At 39.5% G+C, this 14,229-nt stretch overlaps 1 protein-coding gene across 1 annotated transcript in view; it reads left to right on the top strand.

Moving 5' to 3' along the window:
* Positions 1-14,229, top strand: part of xpo1b (exportin 1 (CRM1 homolog, yeast) b) — a 32,353-nt gene that overhangs the window by 4,914 nt on the left and 13,210 nt on the right. The window contains 15 exon segments of the mRNA XM_022193129.2: positions 1,950-2,022; positions 3,556-3,617; positions 5,219-5,263; positions 7,301-7,482; positions 8,732-8,780; positions 8,891-9,010; positions 9,101-9,229; positions 9,324-9,482; positions 9,669-9,866; positions 10,393-10,531; positions 11,254-11,435; positions 12,227-12,383; positions 12,513-12,676; positions 12,824-12,958; positions 13,038-13,221. Of these exon segments, the coding sequence (XP_022048821.2) occupies positions 1,950-2,022; positions 3,556-3,617; positions 5,219-5,263; positions 7,301-7,482; positions 8,732-8,780; positions 8,891-9,010; positions 9,101-9,229; positions 9,324-9,482; positions 9,669-9,866; positions 10,393-10,531; positions 11,254-11,435; positions 12,227-12,383; positions 12,513-12,676; positions 12,824-12,958; positions 13,038-13,221 (1,978 nt within the window).

The following is a 14,229-nucleotide window of genomic DNA, read 5'->3' as shown; positions in this document are numbered from 1 at the left end:
ATGCAATCATGAATTAATACAGAACTTAACCTGTGGCTGGTCTTGCTGTTCCTTATGACACACCAGATAAAGGGTTCCAATTTGGTTTTACCTTAGAAATGAGCCATAACTTTTTATTTTTTTGTTTTAAGAAAACTGACTCCTATTGGTTAGGGTTGGGTATCGACAACATTTTATTATTATTATTATTATTATTTTATTCTTCTTATCACGTGCTGGTTTCTTGGAATAGTATTTGATTTCTAAAAAACACATTTGAAATTCAAAAACTACCTTTTATGTTTAGCAGGACCAAAGCTACTAACACAAACTTGTTATAAACAACAAGCTATTTTGTATGTTTTCTTTTAGAAGACAAAACAAGATTAATACTAGTGGCTAACAAGTATGTTTTTTTTTTGTGCCCATACTGATTTATAGTAATTAAGGAGATCGATAACTAATGTTTCGCACCAGTATACGTTTGCTATAAAAATGAAAAACTGTCTAAATTTAGAGTAGCAGAAACTTCAACATAAAGCTTAGCTTTCTGATGTTTATTTAATAGACAACTTTCAGCATTTATCCTTTAGTGTTAAGTTAATACTCGTGATGTGCAATCAGTCAGATAGTGCTCAAAACCACAGACTAGTGACTACAAATGGAAAGAGACGTCTGCGTCAGAACTAAAGTACTGCATTTTCAAATGAATTTATTTTTTGGAAACGAGGGAGAAAAGGAAAAAAAACACCTACTGGAAAAAATTAGAGTATTAAATAAAGTAGCCAGGCTAATAATCAATTGACTCCTTTATAGGTATGAAATTTTAAAAAATCCACCTCTTTTATGAGAAGATGGTGGCATTAGTTGATTCTAGGTCATTACGGCTACAACTCAAATTGCTGCATCCTTAGTAGACATTCATACCTAAAAGATCTACATTAAAAAAAATGCATGCTTGTGTTGAATGTGGCTTGTTGTTTAAGATATGACACATGAAATGCGGTCCAGAATTTCCAGTTTGAGGAATAGATCTGTAAGTTTGAGAACTTATCAGATTGAAAAGTCTGTTTGCACATATTTAATTGTACATTGACCCGAGGATGTCACATTACAGCTAAAGTTGAGGAAGGCTCAGTTCAGCTTTACCCTGGATGTTGGGATTTTTAGTCATTAGTTGGCAACTACAAAATATTTGCTAACTATTTTGCCTATTGATATAACCAGTGTGACTAAGTATTTAAGAAAATAAGTAAATTGTGGGATTCTAGCTTCTTAAATGTGAAGACGTTCTGAATTCTTTCCTTCTCAATGAAAATATACTAAATATCTTTGAGTTGTGAACAAAACTAAAACTATACTTTTGAGCTCTAGTCTCTCTTACTTTAAGTACTATACTTGTATGACACACAGTCTGCCTGTGAGGAAAACAGAAACACCTCAGGTTCAAAATGTAATTTCAGGAGTATTAAAGCAAAATCTGACCGAGAGTCACAACAGGTCTACAGTGCTTCTTTACTGTGATGAGTTCAAAGACTGAAACTAGTTCTCGATGCCCAACCCTCCATAGTTCTTGTAGCCTCGGTAAAAGAACATTTAGCATAAACCTTGTTCCGTCTTCTAGACCATTTGACTCACATTCTGAGCAATCAGTGCCAAAGCTGGCTAGTGGGTTGGCGTATTTTTCTGCTGTCTGGTGTGATGCTGGGAGAAACAGCAGGACTTCTGCAGTGTTCCAGCTTAATGCTGCTTGTAGAGATTTTTTAAAAAACAGACTACAAGTTAATGTTCTGCATACTACAAAATCTGCATGAAAGATGGTTCAGTCCAATCCAATTTAGAAATGCAAGTTACTACAGGCTGGTCCACTTCATACTGTTTTTGGTTTGTATTAAAGTTACAGAATGCTGGTTGTTGAATTCAGTCATATTGGCTTCATCCTAACGCTTGTCCCTCCTTGCATGTTACAGTACTATGCTCTTCAGATTCTGGAAACGGTTATCAAAACAAGATGGAAGATTCTTCCCAGGAATCAGTGTGAAGGTACAACTTTATTTTGCGGTAAAATTCACAATTGTGTCAGTGTTAGTGCGTTTTTAAATGTTGTGACGTGCCGTTGCCATGTTGAGAAGTATTCCCCCTCTGAGCATGCTGGGTTGTTTTCTGCTCGACTGGCTGGTACTGGCTGTTGCAGAAAGGTTGGACTCTGCACTTAGCAGTTGTTTAAGAGAAGAAACATCCAAAACACCCCAGCACTGATTTTGAAAGCTTTGTGAGGCGCATCTTTTGAAGAAGTAAAAGACCCATAAAGTTATTACTATGCTTTCTTGCGTTACTTTAAAGGCTTAAGGCTCTCATGTGAGCACTTTTTCTGTAGCCTTATTTTTCAAATTATTTAAATGGAATAGGTTTTGTTTGTAGAAAAATTAGACATTCTGAGTGCTTTGAGTGCATTCCTCTTATTGTCCCCATGGGGGAACAAGAAAAGGCTGATTGGAAGACGATAATCCCTGCCACAATATCTTTTTTTTTTTCTAACTCTCGGTAAAAGCGGCCAAGTCAGAAAACTTGTGATTTTAAACACTGGGGCTTTGGAAAAAATTCAGATGTTCCTTAATAATCATAAATGTTGTGCGTCTTTGTTGACAAGGTAAATTCTGCTTTGTTTGAATAGATAAGGTGATGGGTGTCAAACAGTACTTAGTGTTGCATTAATCAGGACAGGTTTTTTTTTGTCATTTATGCAACAAAAATTTAAGACTTCAGTGTTCAAACTTTAATTGTTGAATAATTGCCCATTCTACTCCTCAGCATTTGTTTGTTACCACCCTAGAGGTTGAAGCTGTTTTGATCGAGATCATCCTAAATATTTCAAAACAGTGGAAAACTGTCCTAAAAATTTTGTCTTAAAAAAAAAAGAAATTAAAATGAAATAAATTAATAATCATGTGCAAATCAGTTGATTCTACCTCCCTCCATTCTTCAATAATTTTGCTCAAAATTCATTTTTCCATTGACCTAAGACTTACCTGCTTCTGACCGTAGATGCCTGAATTTTGTTCAAGTGGCAAACCCAGTGCAGGGCGACCGGCAAGTATGTCTTTTCCCCCTTGTGTCAGAGTACTGCCTTGTTTTCGGCTCCTCTCACTACATCCCAACACATCATTTTCAGAACTGAGTACAGCTACAGTCCAGAAACAAATGCGAGGGAGCTGAAAACACAGATTTTAAAGATGCTCTGCTCACATTGACAATCTTGACTGTGAAAACTCCCAGGAAAGTGTAACTTCCACTGAACTGACCAAAACTTTTTTGCCCTGTAGAAGTTCAGTGGCAGTTGCAACCCACATCCATGTTTTGCAACAGAATGTAAACGGAGGACAACCACATGTTTTTGGTTTTTTAACCGTACAAATGTGGGATCAGATTGGCAGATTGAATTGTTTTGAGTCAGCAGACTGTTAGGGTTACTGAGTAATGTGCTCCAGGCAGCTCGTCATGTCAGGATATGTTGATGTACATGTTTATTTGGTGCAAGCTAACAGTCTTCTTCTGATATCTTTGTGTATTTGCCAGGTATAAAAAAGTATGTTGTTGGACTCATTATCAAGACTTCATCAGATGCATCAAATGTAGAGGTTAGTAAACTTTTAAATCAAGCATGAATTACATTTTTGGGGTTATTGTTTAGGTGCATCAGTGTATGACTTGTAGAAAACACAATGAAAGTTGACATACTAGATGAGCCGCTTATGACTGTGACTGATTAGATGGTTGTTTAGTTTTTTAAACTCTATTGTGAACGTAGAACAGTATTAACGTTTTAAAAATGTGTGTTTGGCCACACAACCATGTATCTTTGTCATGTCAAGACAACATTTAACTGCACTGGTGTGGTATGAAGTTTTATTTAGCGTAATTAGGGCAGTGCTCACTCTGCCAGCCATATTCACAAACCACTGTGGATCTAGTAGTTATGAGTCTTCTTTTTTTGTGTTACATCTTAGCAGCAGGTAAACAGTCATTTCTCCTAGTATGTATCAGGGCAGCCATGAGTAAAGCTTCTAATCATAGTGCGTCAAGCAGATCAAAGATGATGACTGCAGCAGCTTCTTGACTGTTTTCCGCCATTTTTGCCACTCAAACAATTAGAGGCTTGAAATATTAAGACTGTATTTAACAAACACGGATGCCAGCTTCTTCTGTTGTTTAGACGGAAAAGGCAAAATTACACTACTGTGTACTAAACTCAAATGGTTAATTGATAAAATCAACAGGAAGGAACAGACTATGTTGGTTATGTATATGTCGTGTTGCAACACCTCACTGAAGTTTTAACTGAGGCTCTGTTTTCTTGTCAGTGCCTAATATTAGCAGCAACATTACTGTTTATGAAAACTAATACAATGGCTAAAAAAAAAAGATAGTCATGACACTGGCAAGGGAAACAAAACTGAAAGAAAATGAAAGTTTCATTTTGATCATGTGATGGTCATTAACAAAAAGACAGAGTTCTGCTGCCACCTGTGTGAAGCCGATCTCTATCTGATCACCTACCACTTGCCTGTTAGTATTTAACTTCCTGCTGAGAAAGCAACTTCCCAGACAGATTTCTGGTGTTTGCATCATTCTCAAGTATGTAACTCTGCAAGACCTGACAAATTAAACTTAACCAGACCGACTTTTGCAAGGTTATGTAGGTTATTGAGACAAGCTGACTAGTTTCATCTTGATCTTCAATCACGACGACTTTCTTCGTAGTCTTACAAACCAAAAGAGCACTGGGAAAGAATAATTTAATTCAGCTTGAAAACACCAGAACTTGCTGTGAGAGAAAGTACTATTTATGTCTGACTTCACCACTTACTTTACTGGAGGCTGTAATTTTAGGATAATTTTGATTCATGGTGTACAAGTTATGCTTGAACAGTCATAATACGTTTTTGACGAACACCTGCAACTTTACTTTTTCTTTTTCTTCTTCTTTTTTTTTTTTTTTTTTTACAATTGGTAATGTGGGGACACACTATTCTTACAAAACATGAAACTTCAAAGGTCTCTTTCTTGACTGTATCTCTAAACCCAGAATTCTGTTATTTTTGTTATATTGAAATTCTGTTTTTACAGTGTTCAAGATTAAATTTTTGATGATATGATGAAAAGACAGAAGGCTTCTGAAACTGAGACGGTGGAACCAGCAGTAATGTATTCCTTGTTTTGTTTTGTTTTTGTTTTTTAGAAAGAAAAAGTGTACATTGGGAAGCTGAACATGATCCTTGTTCAGGTACGTTCACTACTAATGATAAATCAAAGAATCCAAACCATTTTAGAAGCATATGTCAGCTGCTTTTATGACTCAGGTTTTCTTTGGAGTTACGGCAGAGTGGATGAGGTTGTTTTTCCTTCTATCTCAGACCTGCACAGCTTTGTTAACCTTGTCTTTTTGCTCTGTTAGAACTCATTTACTACATAATGTGAAAAATGTGGCATCTACGCAGTACTTCAGCTTATGTGTGCTTACTGTAAGTGTGATGTGGTAAATGTATTTAATTATTGCTAACTTTGACATCTGAGATATTTGAGTGTGGTCTGTACGTTTTAACCACAGACTTTGTCTTATTTACCTTAAACCTAGGCTGCCTACCTTCATTACACAACGGTTATTTTGTTGAAACAGGAATTGCTTGTTGTTAAGGATGACAAGGCAGTCTGCAAGGATTTTTCCTTTTAAATTGATCAGTCTTGTCCTGATGAAGCCTCACCATCACTGTGGTTACACCAGCTGTGAGGAACATTTCATTGTGCTCTGTTTAAAACTGGAATGTTTGCCTAACCCCTCAGTGTTGCATGTGAGTTGAATTGTGGAGAGGTACAAAGAAAGTGGCAGCAAACAGTTTCAATGAATATATCCAGCCTGACAGCAAGAGAGTGTACCGCAGCAGGAAACTCGGTTCTAGCCAGCTACTCTCATCTTTGCCTAGAACATTTGAAAGCCACTGACGAGTGCTAAGAGGCTTACTGATACAGAGTACGCCATACAAGTTCATAATACACAGAACAATATCTGCACTTTTACTGGAGACTGTGTTGCAAAGTGTATTCAGAAAAATACTACATTTTGGTCTGTTGCTACCAAAAGCAAGGTGCTTGGTTAGAGTCTCACAACCTTACTTGTGGGTTTAAGGAAGGAGCATAAAGGTAGGTGTGGATTATGGATTAACAGTGTTTCTGTCACTACTGCGAGGGCGTATGTACAGAGCAATGCAGTGATCAATGGTCCAATACATTTTCAGCGCATTCAGAAAATGTTCAGTATTTTTGACATCTGTATATGAAGTAGTTCATATATATACATCTACATTATAAGTGCGGGCTTTATACTTCTGCCTCAGTGCTCCCTTCATCTTTTGTAGTGATGCTTTTTAACCTGAAGATGTCACTCTTAATTAGTCTGCCTGACTCAAAAACTGTCAGTGTCAGTAACAACAACAGGATTCCTGATTAAAATTTTTGTTTCTCCTTGAACGTCTCAGCTAAGGCAAATGTTGTTTAGAAAATGTCACTGTGGTGTCATCACTGTAAAGACAATCATCTGGAGGAAAGGCGTTGCAGAGGGCACAATGTACATGTTTGTAACGAAAAACTGCAATACTTATTATTTGATAACAAGCAAAGAGGTTATTTATTTTCTGTGTAAGTGCAAAACACATGATGTAGCAAATAATGACATTAATAACTGTATCATCACTCCAGTAATGAATTCTTTAAACACCTCATCTGCAGAAGAATCAGAAATGACTTGAGACCAAACAGTTGAAACCTCAGCGACTTATTGGTGCTCCTGAATGTAAAACCATTTGACACCACATCTTTGTCTGTGTGTCTGATGTATATTTGCGTTGGGTAGTGAGAGAGATAGGCTCACTGGCTACGTGAGTGACTTTGCATTAATGCCAGCGAGAATGAGTCACTGCTTGCGTCAGCTGAGCTATCATTGTTTTGGCCTTGAGGGACCGAAGAGTTCCAGATTCTATGTCCATCCTCAGGAGGCTGTATTTAAAATGTTAATGTACATGTATGTTGTGTTTGTAAATGTGCCTGCATTTTTAAATATTTAACCGTCAAAATCACACTTTTGTCTCTTCGTGGAAAATTCTTCTACAGAGCAGGGATACATGTTTGACTTGAGGTTGTTATTTTTAGCACAAGTCACAGTTTCATCCCCTCAATTTTTCATTTTCAGATCACGTTTGGTTTCGTAGTGAATGATGTCGCTTTTGAATCATGTAATACCAACATGCATGTGCTGCTGTTCCTGCAGATCCTGAAGCAGGAGTGGCCTAAGCACTGGCCCACTTTCATCAGCGACATTGTGGGGGCAAGTCGTACCAGCGAGAGCCTTTGTCAGAACAACATGGTCATTCTGAAGCTGCTCAGCGAGGAGGTCTTTGACTTCTCCAGTGGCCAGATGACTCAGGTCAAGGCCAAGCATCTAAAAGACAGGTCAGCATGCTGCGTCTTCATAAACCTTTGGAAGCAGGATTAGTTTTGATAGCATTGCTGAGAGACCCATAGTATACCACAAAAAGTTTCCATCATTAACCTACCCTTACAAAGTCAACCAAAAGATTGATGTCAAAATATTAAATCAATTCCAGAAATTTTAAAGCATTTATGTAACATTCCTCTGACAACATTTTGCCAGGTCCACATAAGTCTAGGACTTTCACAGCATCATAGAACATGATGTGATCGTGCTGGCATTTGAAAATCCTGCATGAGGGAGTGAATCCAATAAAGTAATGTTGTGATCTGTATCCGACACACTTGTAGACAAACTAACTTACAGTGCGCTGGATGCTGTTGACACTTTTATTACCACAAAACTGCGTTTGGCAAGCCAATGAGCAATGTTAGGCGTATCATGCAGTTGATTTGTAATTTCAGTGTTGTCTTAATTAAAGGCAGCTCTGCATTCTGGTGTGCACATGCCTGCAGATACACTAGCAGTGAAATGTTTTGACAGGTATACAGTAGAAGAAATAGTTCAGGGTAGGATGTAGAAGGTGAATATTTAATTCCTAATGATAAATGTTGCCTGTCGAGCACAATTAACAGTTGATGTTTTCATTGCATTACTCTACTGTGTGCAGGTTACCTCTTAATTTATTGTGACCTTTCCTTATTCAGTTGATCACAGACTTGTTCATTGGGATTGAAACCTTGTCAATGTGGAGAAAGCAATATAATGTTCACAACTATTTTCTATATAGCAGAAGTAAGCCTTTCTTACTGTTTGAAGCTGTTTAGTGCAGATTCCAGTTCACCTAAACAAGCTCACGTTCTTTAAACCACTGAATTTGACTACAGGTTGTATGCAGTGTTGCTTCTGCTTCTAGTGTTGCAGCAGCTTACACAGTAACTTTAGATTTGTCAAGACTCTCTTCAGTTCTTTAAAATAGGGATAGCCTCTAAAATAAATCATGTTGCTCATTTATGAAATCAAACACTCCCCTTCAGGGAAAAAGATTAGAGGAGCTGTTCCACAAAGAAAATGTAATATAGTCAATGATTGATTGTTAGATAATGAGCTTTTAAATGATTTGATCAAAAGAAACAAGTCATAGATTATTGACATTGTTACTGAGCATATGTTTTACATGAAGCATATAGCGTTTCCTTTTTTCAGGATCATGTCATTATCAGCCTGTTCGATGCATATGTTCGTTAATATGTGTTTTGTTTCTTTCAGCATGTGCAATGAATTCTCCCAGATATTCCAGCTCTGTCAGTTTGTTATGGTATACACATCTTCATCTTACTTTTTCACTTTGTTGTGCCATGTTTTATCATCCGTTACACACCAGGCTTTGTTCTTCAGCAGTTTGCTGTGTCGTTGATTGCACTTTAGGAAAATTCCCAGAATGCTCCCCTGGTCCACGCCACCCTGGAGACCCTCCTACGCTTTCTCAACTGGATTCCTCTTGGATACATTTTTGAAACCAAACTGATCAGCACATTGGTGTATAAGGTATGGACACACAGAATCGTCATATAACACTGGAGGTGCTGACCGAGTCACAATTAACCGACTGCATTTGGATATCTGAATTGTCTTCAGTTCTTGAACGTGCCCATGTTCCGCAATGTGACGCTAAAGTGCCTGACGGAGATCGCCGGTGTGAGCGTCAGCCAGTATGAGGAGCAGTTCGTTACCCTTTTCACACTGACCATGTGTCAGCTCAAACAGGTGGGTTAAATATTAGGTTGAGAGAAAATGTCTCTTACATTTACCCCCGTCTCAGTCGTTCAGTAGAATATTAACATGAAACCTTTGTGTTTAGATGCTGCCTTTGAACACCAACATTCGACTGGCCTACGCCAATGGGAAAGACGACGAGCAGAACTTCATCCAGAACCTCAGTCTGTTCCTGTGTACTTTCCTTAAGGAGCATGGGCAGCTCATTGAGAAGCGGCTCAACCTCAGAGAGACATTAATGGAGGTAATGCTGTCACAGAAGCACAGTTTTTGTTCCATCTTAATGGCGTAACAGCTTGTATACACAGGCCACACAGGACAAAATGTAGGAAAGTTACATTGTTCAATAAACAATACATCAATACAGTATAAAATGATCTTGTTTACAACTCCATTTAAAGTGTAATTAATTCCTATTGTGTTACTTCAGGCCCTCCACTACATGCTTCTGGTGTCAGAGGTAGAAGAGACTGAGATCTTCAAAATCTGTCTCGAGTATTGGAACCACTTGGCGGCTGAGCTCTACAGAGAGAGTCCCTTCTCTACATCAACGTCCCCGTTGCTCTCTGGAAACCAGCACTTTGACGTGCCACCACGCAGACAGCTCTATCTGCCCGTACTCTCCAAGGTACTGCCAACTATATGCTTTATTGGTGTAATATGATGCAACACGACAGATTGTTTCACATGTCAGTGACAGTGAATTTGCACAATTGTAGTTGGATTTATGAATTTTCCTTTAAGAAGCATTCCTTTACTTGCGTAGTGGAGATGGCACAGAGGGTGCAGAAGTGTTTCAGTTTATGGAACATGCAGCGTCTTTGCTTCCTGTCATACTAGAATCAGTTGGCACCGGTCAACAACAGGTGGCTGTTTAACTGCAGCCAAAATAGTTACAAGTTACAATGTTACTGAAAATCAACAGCCCATAAACAAATAGAAAAAAAATGTTTTTCTTCCTTTGTGATGTTTTACGTTTCATGTCATAGGGTGTGGTGCATAAATGTAACATGAGACGAACACTTTGTTCTTTATTATCCATTGTTATTTATGCCTGCACAAGCTCAACTCTGTGTGTGTGTGTGTGTAAGTGTCCTATAAGTGAGGAAGTGTTTGGATGTGTGTGCATGCTGACAGGTTATCTCTTGTGACAGGTGCGCCTGCTTATGGTAAGTCGGATGGCCAAGCCGGAGGAGGTCCTGGTGGTGGAGAATGACCAGGGGGAGGTGGTCAGAGAGTTCATGAAGGACACCGATTCTATCAATCTCTACAAGAACATGAGGGAAACCCTTGGTATGATTTAAGAATGAAATTCACGTCCACTTTCTGAGCTTCTTTTCTTGAATTGCCACCTGTCTTTAAAAAGCCGTGCTTAATTGATTATAAACATGACATTTTTCACTTAGCTTTTTAATTCTGCATTCATCCACTGAATGCTTCATTCATATGAATCTGAATATAAATGTTGATCACATTCATCCTATCAAGAATTAAGGGTAGCTTTTCTTAGCATCTCAGGAATATTTAAATGTTATAGTAGAATTCAGCAGCGTGGTAGATCAGTGGTTGGCACTGCTGGCTTACTGGGGCCTTCCTGCATGTCTGCGTGGGTTTTCTACAGGTGCTTTGCTTTTCTGCCACAGTAAAAACAAATGCAGGTTAGATCGATTGGTCACAGACTGTCAGTTTGTTCAAGTTATGTCTTCAGGGACAGCCCGAAACTTTTGTATCTCTGAATAAGATAAGCTGTTTTAATAACGGATGGATGTAGGGAAAGTTATAGGTTTGATTCCAACAGACGACAACATCCTAATAAATATATATGTGTGTGTGTGTAAATCTTCTGCTTGTGTAGTTCACTTTCGATGGCTTGATCAGTGTCACTCACCACACTGTCTGTCAATAAATCACCACCTCTGTTCATACACTTGTGTTTTTGTCAGATTTAGTTTGATATCTGTTTGCCAGGTATTGTACATTGACTAATTACACGAATGTATTTTGCTGTCCCACAGTGTACCTGACTCATTTGGACTACGCAGACACTGAACGCATAATGACAGAGAAGCTTCACAACCAGGTAAACGGGACTGAATGGTCCTGGAAGAACCTCAACACATTGTGCTGGGCCATTGGATCTATCAGCGGGGCTATGCACGAGGAGGACGAGAAGAGGTTCCTGGTCACTGTCATAAAGGTATACTTAAATAAACGCATAACTTTTCCAATGTATGTGCAGTTTGAAAGCTGAAGTAGAGATCAGTCCTCCTGACTGAAACCGAAATGGTTCCATATGATGGTCGCAAATTTCAAGTGGTGGCATGAATAATGATCATTCAGCTGTTTTGTTGTTGCTTTAACCAGCACAGGCAGCTTCTGCGTTAGTCTTAGTGGTAGAAAATCTAACTTATTTCTTCCGTGGTTCTGTCAGTCTGTTCCTGTCTGATGTGTAAAATGTGCTGTTGTACGTTCCTCAACCAAAATTGAGGTCCGAGTCAGACACACCTGATGATCAGAGTGCAGGTGCAGGAAGGAAGATACTGAACCAGTGAGCGAGCCAGTTGTAATGGCGAGCTCACCAGCAGGGCTGCAAAATTAAATAATCACTAATTACAATCATGATTTTAGCTTCTAACCACTATATGTAAATGATCGACTGTGGTCTTTACATTTAAAAATGCGCTCTGCTCATAGAAGGCGTACTGCACTAACACGCTCTGTTCTCCGCTCATAGAAAACAACACATGGGGATGAAATCACTCGGTTTAATCTTGAATAAATCTGAGATTACAGCACTTTGTATCACTCTTTTCAAACATTTTTCCTCACGCAACTGTCATAGCACACTGCTGCCACTTCATCAGCATCCCATAGCCTGCACTGCGATGCGTTTAGGTAGCATCGGTAAATTCTGCTGTCTGTCAGTAAGCAAATGTTTCATAGAAACGCTGCTTGTGAGGCTGAATAATCTTGTGTTTGTTGTTTCAGGATTTGCTGGGTCTGTGTGAGCAGAAGAGAGGAAAGGACAACAAGGCCATCATAGCCTCCAACATCATGTACATTGTTGGCCAGTATCCACGCTTCCTCAGAGCCCACTGGAAGTTCCTCAAAACGGTTGTCAACAAGCTCTTTGAGTTCATGCACGGTTAGTTTTTTTTTTCCAACTCTGTGCCAGCTGGGGTCATTCCCTTGCTCCCTCCACAACTCACCATGGAGAAGTTGTAGCTGGATGATGGAGGAGTTTGACAGTACTTGTATTTTCATGTGTCATCAGAGACCCACGACGGAGTTCAGGACATGGCATGTGACACCTTCATTAAGATCGCCCAGAAGTGCCGACGCCACTTCATTCAGGTTCAGGTGGGAGAGGTGATGCCTTTCATTGACGAGATCCTAAACAACATCAACACCATCATCTGTGACCTTCAGCCTCAGCAGGTCAGCACATAGACGCTCATGAGCGTTCTCACTAGAGATTTATCACACTGTGCATAGTACACAGAGGCACAGCTTTTCGTACACAGTGTCTCTTGTTTGACAGTGCTATCAGTTTACATGCTGACAATTTTTTTTCTGTTTGTGCAGGTGCACACATTTTATGAGGCAGTAGGATATATGATTGGGGCCCAGACAGACCAGGCTGTTCAGGAGCACCTGATAGAGAAATATATGCTGCTGCCCAATCAAGTGTGGGACAGCATCATCCAGCAGGCCACCAAGGTGAGACAGCAGCATACGTGCTTTTACTTATTGCAGACAAACCAGAACAAAGTGTTTATTGCTTTTCTGCTCCGTCCAGAACGTGGACATTTTGAAAGACCCAGAGACTGTGAAACAGCTGGGCAGCATCCTGAAGACCAATGTCAGAGCCTGTAAGGCTGTGGGACACCCATTTGTCATCCAGCTGGGACGGATTTACCTTGACATGCTCAACGTCTACAAGTGCCTCAGCGAGAACATCTCTGCTGCAATTCAGACAAACGGTGAGGGCTGTGGGTGTGTTTTTCATCATGAGGCTGACTGGAAACACGTCTGTGGATTGTTCGTATTGCTGGTCACACTGAGATGTCACGTGAATCAGTGAGTTCACTCGAGGGTCACTTAACAGTCCTCAGACATGTTAATATTGAGGGAATGTTGGGAGATTGTTAAGGTACCACCTGAATGTGACGTCCTGCCAAAGACCAAAGCTGTGAGGTTGTAACAGCAGACAAAGTTGAGATGTTTTACGTCTCCACAAGCCATGATTTGTCTCAAAAACTCCAGTAAATGAGGGCTGACGTTGTTTGCTCTTCTATCTTGAGTTTTGCATATGTGAAAATGTTGAGTGAGTTGTAAAACCTGTGTACAGATCTGCATCCTGCATAGACTCTGTCGCTTCATTGTTGTTTTGGCAAGCAGTCCTTTGAGTAAATCCAGCATTACTGCAGTGTATTGCCAGGTTTGAAAAATGCCTAAATGCTTACAATGTCACGTGTCAGTACTTTATGTTGAGTCTGGAGATGGAAGATCAAGTTTCACATTCGCTAACAGAAGGTATTTCTGTATCATCTGTTTAATTCTAGATTATATTTATGTACTTGTTACATTTGACATTTTGTCATTCAGCCTCATCCATTATGTTTGCAGATGAGCTCGACTGAATCCTTTTCCTTTCCGTAGTTTTGGTGACTCATCTGTGAGTCTTTCGGTGCGGTATGAGGTGTGTCAGTAATGATCACGTATCAAGGATTTTTTTTTTTACTTGCATTGAGGGCTGATTCAGAGCAGGGAAGAAATGCAATCTGTGCGGGAGGAATGAGTTCTGTTCAAAAGGTTATTGGGAGTAACGTGCAGGTCAGCGTGACTCTGAGTTGTCTGTTTCTAGACACAAATAGACAGTGAGACAGTTACAGCAGATGGCTTTTCAATGGAAGGAAATGAGGAATTTGAGTTGGTGATAGAAGCCAGATTCACCACACCTGATAGTGCGTCCTCAATAATCTCTGCTG

Source organism: Acanthochromis polyacanthus, chromosome 15 (genome assembly GCF_021347895.1).
Source record: "Acanthochromis polyacanthus isolate Apoly-LR-REF ecotype Palm Island chromosome 15, KAUST_Apoly_ChrSc, whole genome shotgun sequence".
In the NCBI taxonomy this organism is placed as follows: Eukaryota; Metazoa; Chordata; class Actinopteri; family Pomacentridae; genus Acanthochromis; species Acanthochromis polyacanthus.
The sequence above is the reverse complement of the archived record's forward strand: the minus strand, read 5'-3'. Positions and strand labels throughout refer to the sequence as shown.